Source organism: Diadema antillarum, unplaced genomic scaffold, assembly GCF_040938485.1.
Source record: "Diadema antillarum isolate AM-2024a unplaced genomic scaffold, OU_Dant_1.0 seq00001271_RagTag, whole genome shotgun sequence".
NCBI lineage: Eukaryota > Metazoa > Echinodermata > Echinoidea > Diadematoida > Diadematidae > Diadema > Diadema antillarum.
In genome coordinates this window covers 568,565-590,715 of record NW_027272053.1, presented here as the reverse complement: position 1 = coordinate 590,715, position 22,151 = coordinate 568,565, and the positions used below count along the sequence as shown (strand labels likewise).

Sequence of the window (22,151 nt, the reverse complement as noted above, 5' to 3'; positions counted from 1 at the left end):
TTATGCTATAAACACAGCATACAGTACGGAGTACAATTGTACATGTACAACACACAAGTTCCAGAACGGAATACCAACAATGAAGACTGATTGGGAATATTTTGGTAGATTTTCTCCTGAAGTTGGACAGTTCGGGACTGATCTATGAATTGGTTCCAGCTAAGCTGATAATCCTCGTACAATGACCTTCCCACTCCTGGGCCTACAAAGAGCCATCCATGCAGGCTATTAAAGTCATTGCCAACTGCCACCTACTACTGTATACGCCATATATTTCGCGAGTCTACATTTTCGCGAATTGGGAATTCCCGACAATTTCGCGAGTAGTTAAATTCGCGATCACGGAGTCCTGTCCTAAACGGAGACATGTACATGCGTACATCACATCCAAATCAGGATCAGAGTCAATACTTTCATGTGTCTTTAATTTCACGAATAGCACCCGACTCGCGAAATTCACGAAAATAAAAACCTCGCGAAATATTCGGCGTATACAGTATACTACATTGTATATAGTGTCCATTTATGTAGGATCTATACACTTCAAGACGTCGGTGGTTTAGAAGCTGAACCTTGTACAGACTCCAAACCTAAGCATCTCTTTATAGGAAACTCAAACCCAAAGAGAAGTTTGTGGATTGAGTGAAGGCAGCAACAATAGTAGGACATATCAGTGAAAGTTTGAGGAAAATCAGACAATTGATGCAAAGTTAGGAATAAAGGGAATTATAATATAACTTAGGGAATTCCACAAAATTCATTTTTCACGAAAATTACACAATTCATCAACTCGATCCTGGCATAAATATAAAGGTTAGCAATTATTCCCCAGGCTGCTTTCTGAAAGCGGTTAGTCAAGTGCTCATTTCATTATGCAAGAAAAGTGAATTCCCGTTAAGATATTTTCTTTATATTGTTGTCCACACATACACGTATGTCATTTACATAACCTCTAGTAGTCTCCTCATCCAGTGGTTCCAACACCAAAACTTTAAAAATTCATTTTTTTTTTTTTTTTTTTTTTTGGGGGGGGGGGGGGGGGGTGTTGCATCGATTGTCCGATTTTCCTCAAACTTTGACTGACGTGTTTGACTTTATGTTACTGCTTTTACTCAATCCACATTGCTCTCTGGGTTTAGGGTCCCTTTAAAGGAACTGTTTATCATTGGGAACAGTGATTTAAAAAAATGTACACCTTATCACATCTGATGCATATATATATGTGTAGGTCAGTTGTATCACATGTCCTACCATATGTAAATTTTGCAATAAAACTGAAAATATTAGAAGATATCACTATTTTTCTCAACAAACCATAACTGTAGATGTTTTATTCTAGAAACAATTTTATGATAACTATTGTTCACATTTTACAGAACAATAATACTGATTAAGACTTTAACATGGATTGTTTCTATCCCCAACTCATATTTTAGAACTATTTTGAAGCCCTAAAGCTGGGTTTTTGTTTCATTTGCAAATGGCAAATAATGTCTTTATTACTATAAAAGACAAGTTTATCTATAGGCCCTAGTTTTTATACATTTGATTAGAAGCTTCTCTAAATTGGATAGAAACCTCACTTTGGTACATTGTAAATATTGAAATTCAATTATCTGTACTGACGGACACACCTAAAGACTGGTCAATAAGGGTGCATCCATTATCATCACATTACAAACAATCACAGATTGGAGAGAAACAATGGAAATGAAAACAACACCCTTGGAATCTGAGGAATGCAATTAGATATTAAAGGCACCTAATCATACCCCTTAGTGTGTTTGTGTCCAGTGCCATGGTAATTAGGCCATGGCTCTCATCTAAATCCTATGCCCCACCCTAGTGGAGCACTGTTAAAGGTCCTGTTTACCTTTGGAATCAGTGATAAAAAAAAAATGTTCAAGACATCACTTTTGATGCATACAGTACATCATGTGTAGGTCAGTTGTATCACAAAACATCCTACAATGTACCATATAAAATTTTTGCAATAAAACCTAAAATATAAGGAGTTATTTTTTATCATTAAACCGTAACTGTAGACGGTTGAGTTTGGAAACATTTTTATTACAACTATTGTTCACATTTTGCATACTTAATAATACTTAATATCGATTATACTACTTCAAACTTTTACATTGGTTGTTTCTATCCCTAACTCACATTTTAGAACTATTTTGAAGCACTAATGTTGGGTTTTTATTTCATCTGCATTATGGTAAATTATGCCTTTAAACCTGTGCTAGTGAGTTTCGGACAGAGGATGTACTACATGTACAGTATGTTATGCCCCCTATAAAATCATGACTGTGGGTATATGTACATTTGTAAGTACAAGTGTAACAATATGAAGGCATTGCAAAAAAATATCTGTAACATCAGGGCATTCTTATGAATCACCCCAGAAATGACGGTACAGTGTTGGTGTACATTGTACCGTAAAAGCTGTTATTTTTGCAAGTTTTGTGAATCACTATTGGGCCACAAATTTTGAATGACACTTATGAAAATAACATCGCCATCTAATCTTGCTTGCAATCAATTTACTAATGTAGGCAGTATGATACAGCTGTAGCTTTGGTGTCGAATTACGAAAACAGCATCTCTGGAAAATGTCTGTGATGTCCACATTCATGAAAATACTGTACATGAAAATAACAGCTTTTACACTCAATTACAGCAGTACACCTGTATGTTCATCTAGACATAATACGAGATGCAGAACATCTTACTGGTGTACAATTGTGCAGGACTCCAGCCAAAGCCTTGTGGTACTGTAATACCTTGATACATGTGGTACAATTCACACTGGGCTAGTTCCGCAATCCGTGACAAGTCATTTCCTGATCAATGCAATGCTGATGAGGTTAAATACCACAGTTTGTTACTGGTCTAAAGGTGCACATGTGCATCTACAATATTTAGCTGTAACCCTCTCTCTAAATCTATCTATCTACAGCTTATGTATCTGCATGTACACTGTATCTATCTATCATAGATCTCTTTCTTTCTCTATCAATCAATCTATCTATCTCTTTCTTTCTTTGCGACAGTACAAACTGTACCTTCAAATTTCTATCAAATTTAGACGCAGAATGCAGTTTGGTGTCAGAAAAAACTTTTCCCAAACTCTTATGTTCATATTTCACTACAAAAAAGTCAAGGGAATGTAAAGATTTTAAAGATGTAAAGATAAAGTCTCTTTGCATTCTCCTTGTATCGTTCTACACACATAAGCTGAAAGTAGTTTTCTTATCCAGCTGTGACTGTGCAAAAAAAAATAAAATTGTAATTTTTGAACGGATTGTCTGATTTTCCTCAAACTTTCACTCATGTGTTCCACTATTATTGCTGCATTTACCTTATTTACATATTGTATATATATGAAGGTGAACTTGTCCTTTAATGTCCATGAAACATTGTGCAAGTACACGAGATACAATGCTGAATGCACATTGATACTCACAGAAATGTAATGTAGGCACACATACTTTACCACTAATATCATGTTTGTTCTGGTCCAAGAATTAATTTGAACCATGAATTTAAATCACAAATTTCAGAAACTACCTATGATAGCAAATTTAAGCTTTTCAGTTTATCATTGCCTGTAGAATGATACAAGTTTTTTCGATCATCAGCACTCATGATACATATCAGCCTGAAAGCAGTATGTGTACAAGATTAAGTGATAGAATCATTGTAGATCAATCATTCTCAATGATATCACTGATACCGGTACTTTTAGAATCAAGGTTTCATTGCGCACAACACATGTAAGTACTGTATAATGTACTACACAAGCCTTCTAGACTGATAAAAATATACAACTGTATGTGGGCAAGTACAGTAAATTGCATATTAGCACTTCAATCCACTTGACGCCAATCAAGTTACACCAGCTTTCTGCAATTTAAGAAAATTTGATCTCTCTGGACTCTGGCAATTGTGGGATCTTTTAAGAAAGTTATTTTTATTAATAGTGGTTTCAAAAGCCAAGCCTTCAAGAAGCCTACCTCCATAATACGGTATATCACAATGCAAATAATTACAGGGTTGCTGCACAGTTCGCGTGGGCCAGTAGATAATTAGGTTGCCTACATTGTACGTGTTTCAATCATCTAGCATACTGTACTTGCATACCTGTAATTAAGCTCAATTGCATCATTAGTCCTGCCTATCTCTGTACAAACTGTAGGTCTACATATCAGCGAACAAAATCAGTGATTCATATTTGGTTTGAACATGCATTGAATACACCTACACTTTTATGACACATTCCAGACATTGTACACACTGCCTTCAACAAACAAACACAGTCAGACAGTCAGGGTATTTTTTGACTCCTCAACATGCACTTTGCATACAGCATACAAGATGTAACTGAATTTCAATCCCACTCTATGTTTTTTTCCCCCAGCATTTCTTTTTCCTTCCATTCTCTGGTACATATTTTACAGTAAACCCTACAAAGTGCATCAAGTAGACATTCACACAATCTGCCATAACACAAAGATCTGCCCAAACATATAATCTTCAAGGTAACTTTTGGTACCACAGTACACCTTATGATAATAACAGCACCACATTGTGCATTTTTGTAGTGAAGAGCATGTACACTGTAGTAGTTTTATATTCTATTCAACATATTCCCAATTATATACCACCATTTTGATGTACATTTTTCTTTACTTATTTTGTAATATACTGATGACTTTCATTTCAAACAGATTAAGGGTGAATAAAAATTTCATTCTAGTGCATAAATATAAATCTGAAATATATAAAGATCCTTTGAAATGTGGTCAAATAGGAAAATAGTAGGGAATTTGGGCCATAAATGACCATACCAAAATGGCACTGACACACTGTGCACTTAACATTCTACTTGGCAGATGTCAATATGTGGGACAATGCAATAAGAACACGAAATTGGAGTTAATCTTTTTCAGTTATTTTACTAATCAAATTCAGTTGTTTCAGCAATCTTTGCTGATCTCTAGATGTTCTTTAAAGGAGCATATTGTTACTATCTCAGAGAATACCTTCATCAACACCCATAAAACATGCAAACATTTCTTATCATCCGGGCAGACACTACCAGGTATTTCAATACGTAATAAGCCAATACATTTTGTACACCATTAAAAAGTAGCAATGAAGAGAATGAGTCAAAGCTTCAAACAGTCAGCTGCTCAGGAAAGAACCCAAAGGACTTATTTCCTTTTCTCAACATTTTTGTTGGTGACTGTACTGGGCATATACCGCTGAAAAAGAAATGGAATAGGAAAAAGGAGCATTTGCTGACTTAAAACGGTTTAATACAGTACATAAGGGCTTCATTTCATGTTTGCTTGTTTGTATGTTTGTTGTTGGTTTTTCACTAACCGACTACTCTTTGATCAGTGTTACCATCTGTGACCAAACAAAGAATACATGCACTTTCAGGAAACACTATGCACTTGTCATTTCCCACCAACAAAATGGCAAATAAATGTACTGTATACAAGTCAGTAGATGACAGTTTTCAGCTCAAGCACATTTCACTTTGCCAGGGGAAGATCAACCTTCAGTTTTAGCCATTTTTGATTTACTAAAAGATTTGCTATTTGTCAAATGGATTTGGGGATCAAAAATGTGTCTTTTAGAACAGAGATTTTGCCTACATGTATTGCAAAGATTCTGTTAAGACTGAAAGCTCCACTGTTGGATAAGCAGAACTTGTTTCAAAAGCAGCTTTTTTTTTCTATACATGTAGAGATTTAAATATTATTACAATAGGTATTGTATTTATATTCAATGAAATAGTGAATATGCTGACTTTAAATTCACGCTTTTCGACCTCATGTAACTCTGCCTGAGTGAGCCGAGAGATAGGCATTCCAAGCGGTATATAAACTTTGAAGCATTTGCCAAAATTTGGGTTAATCTGATGAATCTCTTGTAATGTGTGCTATGGGATCTCTACTTCCCCTCCTACACACAATGCCACTCCTAAAAGCACGCTTGAATGGGTCACAAATTTAGGGTCCAATTTTACCCTTGTTTTCTATTCAACAGCGGGACTGTAAAGAGCCTCTAATTCCTAAGAGATGCTTCTATGGTATCTACAGTGTTGTAGTTGTCCATACTAGGTTAACTTCCATGCTAAGTTACACATCAGAGTCTGGAGCCTTAAAGACAATATTAAAGAGACATTGATCAACTTTTACTACTTTGTATACAAAATTGTGTGCCTCTAGTGTTTCTGGTAGCATTACAAAATTTGTTCATAATTTTTTGTATTAACCAACAGATAGATCTGAAGTGCAATAGTGCACAGTAATTATAATTTTAAAACAGTCATTGAGGGATCATAGCGCTATAATCAAATATCACTTAAAAACTTGATTCCTGTGTTATAGAAACAAAATCGTCAAAGTGCATTGTCCCACATACCCAAGTATGCGTAAGTACTTGAAGCACGCCTTCCTGTCTCCATATGAATAGGCAAATAGATGCCCAGAGCATTATGACTGCATGTCCTGCAGACAAGGGAGGCGACAATCGCTGCTTGTTTTCATACGAGTGCTGTCTTTTCTGGGACGAACACTGAACTACCTGGGCTTTCTATAGCTCAGTCGGTAGAGCACAGGGATAACAATCTGGGAGTCCCGGGTTCGAATCCTCATGGAATCTCATTTTCTTTGCTTATTTTTGCGCTAATAAAATTTCTTATTTTGTGTTACATTTGTAATTGAATTTAGACGACTAACTAAATACCCTTTGTAAACTACGTAAAGCTGCTCTGATAACCCCCCCCCCAAAAAAAAAAAAAAGAAGAAGAAAAGAATGATAATTACAGAGAACGAGTCATCATTTCCAAACAGCGCTTGAATGGTAGAAATTCATGTGAAAACCTGAGATACAGGGGCATGAAAATCTATGCCTACCTTGCGCCTTGTGTGCAGCCTTCTTGGACGGAGTGTAACAGAGAGCGGAGGCATCATCGGTGAGCACAAACGTGCGTGTGTGCTTCTTGGTGCTATTAGGCGAGATCTTGGTGAACCTCGTCCCCTGCCGCAACTTCTGCTGCATCTGCTCCGCTGCAAAGAGAGGACCAGAACGGAGGGAGCTGGTTTTATTATCATGATTATTCATTTATTCATAATTATTCATACAGTTGTACATTCATATTCATACACTCATGAATGCATTCATCCACTAATTAAATTCAAGTTTTTTTTTTGTGTGTGTGTGTGAGGTGCAAAGTAGATGCCCTCACTTCGTACAACACTGTGGGGCTTTTATATTCATTTATTCATTTATTCATTTATATTCATTTATTCATTTTTTCGTACATTCATACATTCATCCACTAATTCAAATTTTTGTGTGAGTCCTGAACAAAGTACACTATTTTGAAGATGCCCTCACTTCATTCAACACTGTGGGGCTCGGTGTTCTCAGAAGCACAAGGGACTACAACATACAATGTACAGATACATGAAATGTCAGTGCATACAGCTGTACTCTTAGCCAATGGAGATTGTCGAATTTAATACCAATTCCAATGCAAATTCATGTTATTTATTCCCCTGAACATCCAAAAGGTTCAACATGCATGGCAGTATACTCAACATGGACATGTTTAATAGTATTTTGGGGATGAATAAAACATAGTGTATACGTATGGTAGGACCTACAGATGTACAGCTGTACATTACTTTTGATATTGTACCAGGGTACATGCACATGTAGATCAGAACCTCAGATTTTGACATTGGGTTTTGGCAAATGGAAGTCTTTTAGATACAAAAGTAATGCCATAGTTTCCTCTTTCAGAGCTGTGGTACGGTCAAACCCCCTGGAAAGGCCCCTAATTAGCGCTACTATCATCAACCAGTCATCATGGATACCAACTGCTCAAATAAGAATAGAATGATGCAGCTGTCAAAATTGTTCAAGTCTGCAGTCTTCCTTACCCTTCGTGCTTTTAGCCTTCATCACAGGCCCTCTGACTGTAATCAGTCCATGAGAAGTAAGCAGAGGGCATCATGCAAGACAGAGACAAGCCTCAGCTAAAGGACTCTTTGAGACCCATCTGATTTTTTTGTTTAACCTCAAATTACCTTTGGATTAAAATGTCCACCAATACTCTTTATTATGCTTGCTAGATTTGTAGAATATATACTTGAGACATGCCGTCTGCAAAATATTTGATTTTTTTGTCACTCTGATTTTTATTCATTGGGTTTAAATGCAGATTTTAAAGAGTATACAAAAGCAAAAACGACTTGAAATAGACTAGTCGATCACCTAATTCTTTCAATCAAATGATCCAGCTATCAATATCTTTGTCCAAATATGTCTTGAACGATAGTGATATATAAATGCAATGCATGTGCGTGATCAGCTAAGCTACTGACATGGAATCTCAATATTTTTCGTAAAAACATGTGCACTTTTTCATCTAGCTAGAAAGCGTAGTAGCCTACACATCAGTGCTGGCACTTATAAACGGAGCAGAACTTATAAACGCGCATAGCACAAGTGCTAAATCATTATAAAGATTTGATTTATCAAAATATATGTCTACTTTCAGGGGCTATCACAGATTTTTTTGTGTGTGTGTGTATTCTAGTCATACACAAATTTGATTTCCAGGGTTTTGGGGCTCAGTGGACACACACTATACCTACAAATGTACCCCTTCTGTCAAACTATAAGAGGGCAAAATATTAGTTTTTAGCACCTCAAGGACTGAATCAGCTGCTCATTTCTCAAGCCAATAGCTGAGAACCAGAGAGACACAGTCCCATTCTAAGATTTCAGCATGAATAAAAACGAAACAATCAAAAGTCTACCTGATCAAATGTACAAATAGTAGGTTGATATAGCATTGATCCAAAAAAATCACATAAAATAGTGCCCCTGTGATTTTGATTTCTAACATTTACTGAAAATGAAAATAATTTAAAACTGACACCATATTGTAGATGAGATGTAGCTCTACAACATGATACCAATAACTCAATACCCTCCCCCCCCCCCCAAAAAAAAAAAAAAAATATATATAGGTATATATATATATATATATATATACAACGCAATAATGCCCTTTTGATTCTCAGCCGAAGTTGTTTGGAGATGGGTCATTCCATGGGGTTGGGCCTGCTCTAGATTTTCATGTTGTGCAGGGAATAAAAGTCATATTCTGAAAATTTTATCGAATAATTGCTTGTGGTTTGTGGTTATTCTTGGAGAGAGATGTGTGAAGAATTATTTGATGAATAAAAAACAAGCCTGTGTACAAATTTATTTTGTCTGTGACTGTTTCATTGTTGATGTCTCATGGTTTTTTTGTGGTACCAGTTGTGACAAAAATATATGCCATTTTCATGGCAATGTAATACAGAAATACACAACCTTTCAGCATTATGCCTATCATAATTAAGAGAGGCAAGGTGACTTCTACAAAGACAGTATAAGGCACATAAACATGTGTCACAAAATAAGAACACCAGAGCATCTTGAAGCAACCTCATACCGATGTTACAAACGAAGTCCGCGGCGATTTTTGTTGTAACATCGGTATTGCATGGTTTTACATACACTTATAATCATAATATGATCAGAAACTTGATTTCTATAATTAGACTCATATTTTAGGAGTATTATTGTCCAAAAATTAGCATCAAAAAGCTCCAAATAAAAGAGAAAACACAGAACATATTACCGTACTTCCGTCCGAAGTCCGGCCTCTTCGTGTAACATCGGATAAGAAAGTCGCGCTCGCGACAAAAAGAAGAGCTACTAACTTCAGCAATCGTATTTACGTCACTGGCAGTACTTCCCCAACGGCGGGAAGACCACTTACAGCCCGTTCACACCTACCTGGACGGCGCAAGACCCGTTTTTCTGCTGTAGTCCGTGTTACATCGGTACGTGAATTTCGATGTTTCCGATCGGGAATTTCAATGTTTCCGATGTCAATCAGTAAGCTTGTACGCTATTTTACGAAGTAAATAACTTTTGTCACATTTTGTAAACTGTATTGGAGGGAAAAAACGATATTAAAACCACTAAACTGGCCAAATATACGGTGGACGATGATGCTGTTAACACGCTGTAGTCCCACATACTGAGATATTTGTTACTTGTTCATGTTCGTAATTGTGATCGCCAAATTTCCCCTTTTATGCCCGTCTCTGCAAAAGGAACATGTGTTCCTCTCTTAGAAAACCGTACAAAAGTATGTCCAGTGTATCTTCACGGCAATATAACATTATTTTACCTCCCGATTCTTGTGAATTTTGGACCTTACTTATGTCATTCGTATCTACCAAGTAGATGTGCTGAACGTTAGTACGGTACTATGAAGTTGGAATACGTAGACGTCCAGACTGCGTCTGAGCTAAAGAAAGAGTTTGCCCAATTTTGTTGTTGATATTTTGGGAATTAAGAGCTGTTAGATTCTTTCTCTTGAACAGATTTACAATGTCAGTGTTTTCCTTTCAAGATTTCACTGACCTGTTAATAGTGTTAGATGGCTTTACGGTGCTCTGATGAAGCAGTACATGGGTTCACTGTTTCCATTCCACGTTCACCCACTGTAAAGTCTCAAAGCTAAAATGCCAGTTTCATATTCCTTTTGGGTAGGTAATTGGTAGGAAATAGTTCCATGTGTACCGCAATCAAAATTGGTATAATATTGGTCTATCCTATCCTAAAAAGAGGGCAAAAATTTTGAATTTGATGGGGATTGAGTACCGTAAAAAAAAGGGGGGGCCTAGTATTTTGTTTGAGGTCTATTTGGAATAGGACCGTAACCGTAAACCTAACCCTATCCCTAACCCTAGCCATGACACTGGGGGCAGTGCCCTGCCCTTGGCCTTGCTAGCTTACATAGACGTGAAAAAAAAATTAGCGTAGAATATGAAAATGATTTTTTACATGCTATATTATTATTAATATTATTAACTTTACTGCTGTACATCATTTTAAGCGTAACCCATATTTTTTTTTTTTTTTTTTTGGTGGATGGTACACATGGAACTGTAGCCAACTGGTATGACAAGAGGTAGAAAGGTAAGCAAAATTGTCCAAATTATTTAATTCCATTCATATACACAGATACATCAACAGGAATATAAAGAGTACACAGACACAAATTTTCTGTTAATTCTTTCATTTTATTTCTCTTCACACCTTTTGTCCAGTTTGTCGATGAATCTGCCATGGATCCTCCTCTGCCGCCGCTACGTGATTAAACTACGTGAAAGAGTGAAAAGGGCACAGCCACAGCACTCCACAAACAGAGAGAGGAAGCTGACAAAGCAACACCAAAGAAGAGCGAACATAACAAACTAGACAAAAAGAAAACTGCACGGAGGGAAAATGGACATTGTAGAAAAGAGCAGAAATTAACTTCAAACAAAGAACATGGAGAAGACAAGAAAACTTGTATGATTTCTCTTTATTAGTTTTCATAGTTGAGTTGACAGTTGATGAAGTTGTTAGTCAGAGTATATAAGGTCAAATTGTGAAAGGCTCGACATCATTCTTCTTATTATTATTAAGTCTACCTTCTTTCATACCAGAGTTACAAAGAATTGAAGTCTGTGTAACATAGGTGTTGTTCCAAAGGTATACAGCAGGTATAATTCCAAAGAACTGTTACATTAGTGTTATTCATGGGAACATACATAAAGTCTATGTGTGTAGGTTTTTAACATCTGACACCACAACAAAGGAAATCAGTTGATATGTCGTAATGTACCTATGTTACGAAGACATACTGTCCGTGTAACATAGGTAGTATACTGTGGACAAGGTTGTAGTACGAAAACCCCTGATGATAACAATAAAATCATGTTTTCACTTGAATGTCCATACAACTCACTTGCCTCGACTGTAGTTTTTTAAAGAATATTGTTATTGTGTCACTCTTGAGGAAAAAGTTAAACCTTTGGTTAAAATTGTAAATGGTTTGTAAAAAAAACATGTTAATAAAAGTGTCTTGCAGTTGATATCAGAATGGACAATCTTACTAATAATGATCTTGTGTGCCTGTCAGATAACATGTTGATGTGTTATGGTGGAAAAAAACTGGGATATGTTCATTGTTATCATTTCAGAACACAAAATTATTGATGATGTCATAAAATGAAGTCCATGTAACGTAGGTATTTGTCCTACCTGTTTACCCATGCTGACTGAAAGTGTGCGAAGTAATAAACAGATTTCTAGTGGAATAAGTTGAAGAATGGGAGTAACAAATCAGGGGGAAAAAGAAAATTTCAATTTACCCAACTTGAATTTTCAACTTGTATGTCACAATTTCAGTCCCAACCCCATGGAATTACCCATATCTACATTTCGTTACACAGCAGTATACAGACCTACAGTACCATGTCTCAAATTTCAGACAAAATAAGTACTCTCACCCTCACCTGCCTGAGAAACTCTATCCCTCGACCTTTTTCCTCATGAATAAAGTGTATTCTGTTGAGTAGGCCACAATCCAGAGTCCTTCATATTTTATTTCAACTTTTTTCCTCCATTGACAACTTTCTCCTTGAACCTTTCACTAATTTACACAGTAGCAACTACACTATACTACAGTAGTGCAATGCCATGATGTACACCAATGTACAGTATACATGTACAGTGTATACAACATGTGAATATGTTCAACTGGTTGGGTACAGGTATATATTACAGAACAAAATCAAGAGAAAAAAAACTAGGTGGTTCACTAAATCTGATATCACATGGCATGGAATAGCTAAGTTTCATTTATGCTTCACACAACTGTGACGTTTATTAGTGGCAAACATCTAATATGCAAATTAGACGGGGCAATGATGTCATGGCATCATAAGTATCCCATTAACCTACACATAACTCTTCACTAAAATGTCAATCAGTTCTTTGTTTCATTGCTAAACATTGTAACTCAGCAGTTATAGCTTCTACAGAAATGCATTTCTGGATCAAACGGGTTTGAGATCACACTTTGATCACACTCTTTCTGGTATTTCTGAAACTTGTTTCTATTAAACCCAGTTATCAAAACAGCTTTGCATTTACCAACTGCCCAAAACTATGTTTTTGAAGTTCTAATTCTGCACTAGAAGTGAGTTGATAAATGCACCTGTTGACCACCACACTCACTGTGCACAAACCAGAGCTTAGGGTTATGAGTTCATGAACTGATCATTTCAAAGGTATGTATTATATTTAGCATACAATGCACCATGTGGTTGGGGAAAATATCACCAGTTTTAAGTGTAACTCTGCGAGTGAAAAGTACATGAGATTTAAAATTCCTTTGAATAAACACTTTCATATTCCAGGTCCTATTCTAATGGAAACTTTAGAATTTTAGAATTTCTACCCTTTTCATGAGAGCTAGTGTACTTAACTTGAATTTGGTATGAGACTATACCAGATAAAAGGTCCACTTCATTCTAATAACTGTTAGCATTCTCAAGGGGAAATTACCAGTTTCAGCACACCCACAGGCCTCTGTGGTTTTGTATTCTCTATCATATTATATCAGACTGGTGCACTTTTGTCTCAGCCAGAGTTTAACCTTGACATTTTTTATTTGACTGGCTGGACTCACTCAACAAGAGGAATAGCCACAATGAAACAATGAAGCTTGTCATGGTTTATGGAATATGTAGGTGTATTTAAGCTTACAATTTATGCATTAAAAAAAAAAACTCAACAGATACAAGGTATTGTACATCAAAATATGTTCATATCTTTTTTGCCTGACAAAGCAACACTATGACTAAAATGTATACAATACAACATGCATGTATTATGCTTCATGTAATAATGATCAAGTGTAAACAACTCTTTAGGATGACTTTGTAACATCAATGTCATCAACTCCTCCACTTACTCTACAATTTATCACATGTGATGAACTTCACTTCCCAGGAAATACAGGCCAGCTCCATAACTACAACTACATGAAAGTATTGCATAATACTGCAAAGTAATGCTGGATTGTGAATCATATTCCTCTACAGACTGAAGCAAGCTCTGGCCTATCTATCAAAGTAAAACAAATAAACAAAACAAAAACATCCCATCTTTAAAGGGATTGTATAGTTTTGGTTCAGATCTAATTTCAAGTTTCTATTAAAGATTTTTGGTAAACTGTAAAATAATGAAAAACCTCTTACGAAATATGACAGAGCAAATAATTCCCAGAGGGATTTAATGTTTATATGATGACATTTTTATAGACAAATGGTTTTGAAAAGGCTGATATATTCAAAACAGAGCAATCTGACCCACAGGGACCAACCCTTTATTAGGATCGTTTTGTTTTACTGTTTTTTGGATGTCTCAGCCATTTCAAAACCGATTTTCATCTAATCAACTTTGAAATCCTCTCAGAGTAGTATGCTCTGTATTATATTTCATAACTGGTTCCTGGTATCTCACAAGAATTTAAAAGCGCAATTCTCATCTCCACCATATACGCCAGTATACCATCCCTTTAAAATAGCCTTTGAATGGTTCAACAAGCCCACAGATCTACAAGGGTGTACAAGCATGTTTCGTTTGCTTTGGTGGGGGGGGGGGGGGGGATTAGTGAAGGATGTCTTGAAGCTGGTGATTTGGGATTACTAATCCTCCATATCCCCTTTGCATTTTCATGGTCTTCAACCACAACAAAAGAGTAACACACCTGACCGAGTTCATCAGCTCTGTGGCATTTTCACGAAAGTGTAAAACACGACCTTCCTTTTATCTAGGGTAGTACAGAGACTACCTATAGATCATGAAGCTCCTTGTATAGATACACCAGGATACTCAATCTTGAGTGATACATGCCATTAAAACTAAAACAACAGCAACAATAAGATACTATACCCCAATAAATGCATTCAATAATTATTGGAAGTCAGCATGCTTCACTACACCAGAAGAGTTTGATTGCTGTATATTACTGGTGTTCTGCCTGCCCAGTAAATTCCTCGGCTGCATTTTTGCTGACAGTCAATCAGACACACAAGTACTGATAAGTAGTTCCTCCAAAACAGTGGTGCAAGTACTTCCCAAAAAGTTCACATGTAAGAAATCAAGAATCTAACACAAACGAATGGTGTTTACGTTTCATTCAACTCCAACATCAAGCCCTGCATTCTTGTTTGAAATGAATGCAAGTTAACATCATTACCGATGCTGAAGAATTGTAATTTCCTATTTAAATCATTTAAATTGTTAAAGATTCCTCAACACCACGACTACATTGTAAATACCATGATCATTCGTTGTATTAACAATTATGTACAATGTAGCTTGCATCTCTTTATTAAAGCTGATTGACCAACTGATTTCCATTTACTTATAATAATATCCTCCATATGTGTTGTTTAAAGCAAAAAGCATACTGGTACATCAATATAAATACAAATGTCTGCAAGGAACAAAGTTTACAAATCCCTATCTGTACTAGTGTAGCAAACCTTGTTGTACAATAGATCTACACTATACTGTAAACTCTATAGGCCCTACACTCTCACAGCATAAAAATGAGCGACTCAAAGCAAAACCTCCCAATGCAATGCCAATGGTGCAGACTTCCCTACCCTGAACTGACGTGCTTCTACGAGCAAAATCAGCCAATTCTGTTCTCAGAACTTCACCCTGTGAGTTTTAAAAAAATAACCTGCTAAACTACTAAAATATTAATTATGATTGCTAGTGGCAGCGCTATCTGCACTACAAGTAAAATTTTTTACAATGTACATCAATGTTACTATTAAAATGGATTTCCAGACCTGTAGACAAACAACAAGGGCAAGACTACCAAGACTGCAGTTATAAGACATCTCCACATTCAAGGTTTTTATTTTATACACAGTGACTTGAGCAAAGTCGTTTTGGCATGGAGTGTACCCCATTCAAACGCCGGATAGTAGCTAAAGCCTCGTCGGTAGGGCTTAGTCACTCCTATTCTGCATAATGATACGCAACGAGTCAGAACTGTTCCAATCTGATGCTATTTGTGCGGAAGTGTCCACAACGAGTATCGGAACGTGGGTAGCGCGCCAGGCCGACCGCGCCCCGCTACAGGTTTCGTTGAGCTGTCCCAAACTCTGTCGACACTCCTCACCTCTAACAAGAATAAGAGGGGGAAAGTCGACTACTTGGCGTTTCTTTTAACTTACCTTGTCCTTGATTGTCCCCCATGTTGCATAGAAATGTATATGAAACTGTCGAAGTGTCCGTAAATCCCTGTAATGTTCAGCGGGAAAATTGAGCTTGAGTGTTGTTCACACCCTTCAACCGGTGACAGCCAGCCTTCGAATACACTCAACTCCCACCTAGCCGAACGCGTCCCTAGCTAGCTGGCCGGATCGATCGATAAACAATAATTGCTTCGCCTGAGCGCCTCAGTTTTCCCTGCATGGCTAGCGAATAGTGATACATGCACGTAGTGGGCGGATAGTCTTGTTTAGATTGGATTCAGACGTAGATATTTTCATTTTCAAACTACGACTATCATTAAGTAGTGTAGCAAATTTGCATGAACTCTGGTCCCGCTCTGGACAGACAAGATTTTGATATGATCAAGTCTTTATGAGCATTTTAAAATTCATCAATAACCGTAGCCTGTTTCATTTCCAAAATAAACTCATGCAGTGGATCTGATTTACAAAAAAAAAATGCGTTAAGACTAATCCCCAGACAGAAGTTTGGCAAAATGATAGCAAAACATTTACTAGTACCCATGAATACTTTAGTAGGCTAAAAGCGAATTTACCTAAATCTAAACAATCTCTTCCGTGTGTTCCCTCTCCACAACCAGGTTTCTCTCTTCTTTCTCCTCGTGAAATTTATCTGAGATGTCAACTGCTTCTCCCTCTCAAACTTTCCTTTCTGTAATCTCTGCATGGTTAATCGTTTTGTTTCAATGTGCGTGGCTTTCTTCATGGTGTCGTCGTTATTTGGTTATGATGATAAAGTGACGAAAAGATGACTACTAACTAATAAACTTGGCAGTGATTGTAATGATGATGGTGATGATGATAGAGTTTTATTTAATATAAAGGCAGAAATTTCTCGAGAGAACAGCGCGTAATAATGAAAGAACTCCTGAACAACAATAATAGTGGTCAACACTCTAAGGAAGATGAAAAACGTGAACGTTATATCACAGACAGGTGACCGCTATAAACGGGTCTTGTAACGTTTTTGTTGTTTTTTTCGGGGGGGGGGGTTCATTCTCTCTAAAAAACAGGAATCACTCCAAAATCTTCGAGTGATCCCTGAGGTCACTCCAAAATGAGTGAAAATGAACATGTTCACTCCAATTTCACTCTAAATTCACTCTTTTTTGTATTCACTCTTTTAAGAGTGAATATTTTCACTCAATTTTTTTTTAGAGAGCTGGTGGTTGCATACGGCAGGTAGCCGCAGAAGGCAGGTTTGACTGCATTAGGCCTATTGTTGCTTTCATTGTGAAAACTCGCAACTGTTCGTCCCTCTTTAAATAGCTTATTTAGCTTTTGGAGATGGAAGGTAATAATCCAAGCATAATATAATATATAGGACCTGGGTCTACATGAAACTGTAATGATGAGAATGTAGAACTTTAAATGACAAAATCATATAAACGGCAATGTCAATAACCTTATTATGCCGAATGATTTTGAGAACTGCGGCTACACATTTTCCTAAGTCCCCCGGCATTACCAAAACATTGTGAAAAAAAATTGTCCAAAGTCCCCATTCAAAAACAAAGTAAAACAAAGTGAGGACCCACACCTTTTATTAATACCACTTTGTTTTAATTTTTAAGATTTTTCAGCCATTCCAAAGCAGATTTTCATCAAAAACTTTGAATTCCTCTTAGAATTGTATGCCCTTTAATTTCACATAAATGGTTTCTAATATTATCTCTCAAAAAGTTAAAACCTGAAATTGTACTGTATCCGTCCATTGATAACGTCGTGGACGGCATTTTGCTCCCATAACGACTGCATGGCCCTGTGTCGTTTAATGTGAGTTCATCTTCGTGGGAAAAGAATGAATGTGTTAAATGTTTTATTGCTAACCTCTGAACACGATTAAACTTTACGAGTATTGTGATAGATCATTTGTTTGCCATCATGCAGGGTCATAAATAATCTCTTTTGTCCCTTTCTTTGTGCTTGTCTCATATTCTCTTTTGTTAATCTGATTCTATATGTTTGATCTCTTTTAGATGTTTGTTTTTGTATGTTTGTTTGCTGGAAGTCAATCAAGGGAAGAGGTTTGCACCCGGTTTCCGGCAACATAAAAGTATAAATAGATGAAAATACAATTGAGACAGACGAGTGCGGTGCCGTACTAAGACAAAAACTACGTAGGCGGTAGGGCGCCACCTCTTGAGCATAAACCATACAACCCACTCGAATCAGGATCTCGCAACTGATCCCTTAGCGAAAACAGTAAGTACCAGTCCTATAGTTATTTAGCAAGTTTCTATATTGCTGTAGAAGGTTCTACATAAAGATAAGGAAACCTGCCCACCACTTTCAATTTTTATTCTGTCTCTAATATCCTGTCCCTGGAGAGACGCACATTAAATCAACCCGGATTACGTACTGTCTATAAATAGGTTATTTCAATGTATAAATTTAATGTCAGTAATGATCCGGCAGTAATGTAATTGCACAGCATCGTAACTTTCATGTTATACGATTTTGGTGGAGAGTCTATATGAGATTTACGTTTTTCCGTCATCTCGTCAAACCATATGGCATCTGTAAATGGTAACACCAAGGAGGTATACCTCCTTGGTAACACATCCCAAGCGTCACAATCAAGGGTTACCGAACCCCTCCCCTTCTGAAAACACTATTATAATTATACAAGTCAATCATACGAACACATGGTCGCATACGCAGTGGCTGATCCAGGCGGGGCCCAACGGGAGCACCCCCTTTAAATTTTGTTAAAAGAAATACAAAGAATAAAAAATAAGGGGGCATGCTCCTCCCTTAATTTTGTAAAGGCGCCCCTCCTTTACGGAATTCCTGGATCCACCCCTGCATAATCATGTTACAGTTTACACGCTTCCCAAAACAACAAACTGTTTCACATTATGTGAATATCACACGGACTACAGCCTCATCGTAATACATTGTACTATAAGGGTACATTTCGGATTAGGTCAAAGTTTGGCCCTATATCATTATGTTCAAGATGGCGCTTTTGCAGAATCACTGTTTGACATGCATTGGGCTACAAGGATTTACTCCATTGAAACACACGTATACACTGTATATTACTAATGATGAATATATTACTGGCGCAGATTCTAATGATACAGTAATTGGGAATATAAATTATGATGTACACAAATACACAGTGCGTGGCACGACACAACCATCCCCTGGTGGCCCACTTTGGTCACCGATTTCTTTTAACTTCAAATTGTAGTGGCCCAAAGAGAAAATGTATTGGCCCGAAATAAATGGAAAAACAGCAACAATAGATTTTGAATCCTAGTTGCCTAATAATATTGGTCCACTGAAAGATAACGTTATTGGAAATCTCGCGGCCCATCATCAAATTTTGGTGGTCCCGGCCCATCGGGCCATCGGGCCATCGGGCCCCGCGAATGTCGAGCCCTCATAATACCCGCACAATATGGGCCCTACACAAACACACGCGAGCACACATGCATGTCTACCAAACCAAATCCCTGCACATAAAGACAAGAGTTACCAGTAATTGCTTTCATCAGGTCTATATACTTTCATTTTTGCTTGCTTGAATAGTTTGTTATTTCCTTTACAGTTCTCATGTTTTGTAAATGCATTTTTCTTGAAGCGCCAGCATGAGCACCGAAAGGTGGACCTGTGCGCTATACAAATACATGGAACCACCATCAAGATGATAATGTTGATTCTTATTATTATTATTATTATTATTATTATTATTATTATTATTATTATTATCATTATTATTATTATCATTATTATTATTATTATTATTATTATTATTATTATTATTATTATTATTATTATTATTATTATTATTATTATTATTATCATTATTAATATCATTACCGATGCGTTAGCTCAGTAAGTAGAGCGGCTGCCTCACAATCGGGAGGCCGTGGGTTCGAACCCCGGCCGCGTCCTACCAAAAGACGTTAAAAGATGGGAGTTGCTGCTACCTTGTTTGCCGTTCGACAGTTGAAAAGGTTAGAGCAACGTCGATCTGGCGCTGCTCAGTGACTGCCGGGCCCACGATCAATTGGGCAAAAAGAATTTCCATTTTCGGACAATAAAATTTGGAGTTTATTATTATTATTATTATTATTATTATTATTATTATTATTATTTATTATTACCATCATCATCATGCATCATCATTATTATCATCATTTCATTGTGACTGCTCGTGCATGGGGACTGAGCCCTAAAAGCGCTTGTGACATTTTCGTCAGGTAATTCCATTGTTCGTCCTTCCATGTTTTATCAAGGTATTATGAACAATAGTCTCCACGGCACGGTAGCCATGTTTCATGAACATTGTGTTTTCATTTCATTTTGAGAAGAGATGCAAACTACGTTCGATTCAGTTGGTGGTGGACAATAGTACAGTCTTTCCAACTCTCCAAGCGATGACCATATCGCATTAATTCGCAAACGGCCTCATGCTTTATCCGAGATAGTACAACCCATTAGTAAGACTTTGACATTATCCTTTACAGTGATACATTGTAATATGGCGGTAGATTGCTGAGTGTTGGTATTCGCACACATCGATGCTAATAGACACAGTTATCACGCGGAGGTGAATCTATATCAGCCTTATGTTGCTACAAAAGCAATTACGTCATTCGAACACTATAAAATACTGAAGTTACACCCCTTTTTTAAATAATCAAACACCCAACGTGTTAACACATGGCATTTGTTTCGATCTACCAACTACTCAATATATCGTTTTATAAAGGTACCGATCTCTACTTGTCGTCCATTTATTTGGACTATTTAATTGCATCAAAGAAAATGTACCATAAGTGTGCTGTTTGTGATCTCAATTCTATAACGCAGAAAATGCAGCAATAATTGAATGGTTGCCATGGTTACAGGGCACATAGAGTGATGACACTCAAGCAGGCAGGCAGAATGATTACTCATTAGCCGATGTCGAAATAGATTGTTATATTGCCCGCCATTATATTCGATATGTTTCTGCCGGAGGGTGATAACATGTGCATTCAGTATAATGCGGATTCATACATGCAGCCACGCTAATTAATTGCACCACATCATTTCCGATATGATCAACATTGGTGAGACTTTAGCTTACTTGATGGTCATTAAATTCTTCTGACATTTAACTTAATGACGTGCATTCCTCATCAATCACATAATGCAATGTGGGTGTCAAAAAAAAAAACCAACCAACAACAATAATGTTATCAGAGAACAGTCGCATTTCCACTTCAATGTGTGGGTGGCAATTTTCAAGAAGCTGACAATATTGAACGTCCATATCATTATTATACTTTTTAGAGTGTACATCGTGTGACGTTAATTCGAGACGTATCACCACATGCTGACATCAGTTTATCATAGTTTTACGCTTTTATCATCTTGAAATAACAGTTGATTATGCATGATAACCAACTCCGTTTAGTAAATCTTTTCTCATAATTAGGAAAAGGAAAAATAAGTATAGCTCGTTACTACAGAACTCAAAAAGAAGAAAAAAAAAAAACCCAAACATGATAGATCCAAAAATTTGCAGTACATTGGTCTATGGCCCAAACTCATCCATTGGACTGGACAGTGTTTCTGAAGATTTACATTGTTGATCGGTATATAGGGTAATGAAATGTATAAAGCTTCCTGGTAGTGTTATCGCGGCTTTTGGAGTATACCGTCTTATCAAGACTGGCCCAGGGATCAAGACAACATAAATTTGGTTTTCAGTATACGCTGTGCCCATGAGATCAGACCGCCTGATGTTCGACAACGAGGGATACCACGCGTCTTTATATCATGAGTTCGTCCGTACAATAGACAGTATTGTGTCCCTTTTTTTTTTTTTTGGTGTCAGTTGCATTTTGAGATTCTGAGAGACATAGTAATATTCTCCTCTAATGACTGTCTCACTCACATGACATA

At 36.9% G+C, this 22,151-nt stretch overlaps 1 protein-coding gene across 1 annotated transcript in view; it reads right to left on the bottom strand.

Moving 5' to 3' along the window:
- The window catches only part of LOC139745501 (1-phosphatidylinositol 4,5-bisphosphate phosphodiesterase delta-4-like), a 79,944-nt gene extending 63,621 nt beyond the window's left edge, over positions 1 to 16,323 (bottom strand). The window contains exons 1-2 of the mRNA XM_071655889.1: positions 16,185 to 16,323; positions 6,936 to 7,088 (exon numbers count right to left, since the gene is read on the bottom strand). Coding sequence (XP_071511990.1) covers positions 6,936 to 7,088; positions 16,185 to 16,206 — 175 coding nt within the window. The 5' untranslated portion in view covers positions 16,207 to 16,323. The remainder of the gene's footprint in view (positions 1 to 6,935; positions 7,089 to 16,184) is intronic.
- Between the last annotated feature and the right edge of the window lie 5,828 nt (positions 16,324 to 22,151).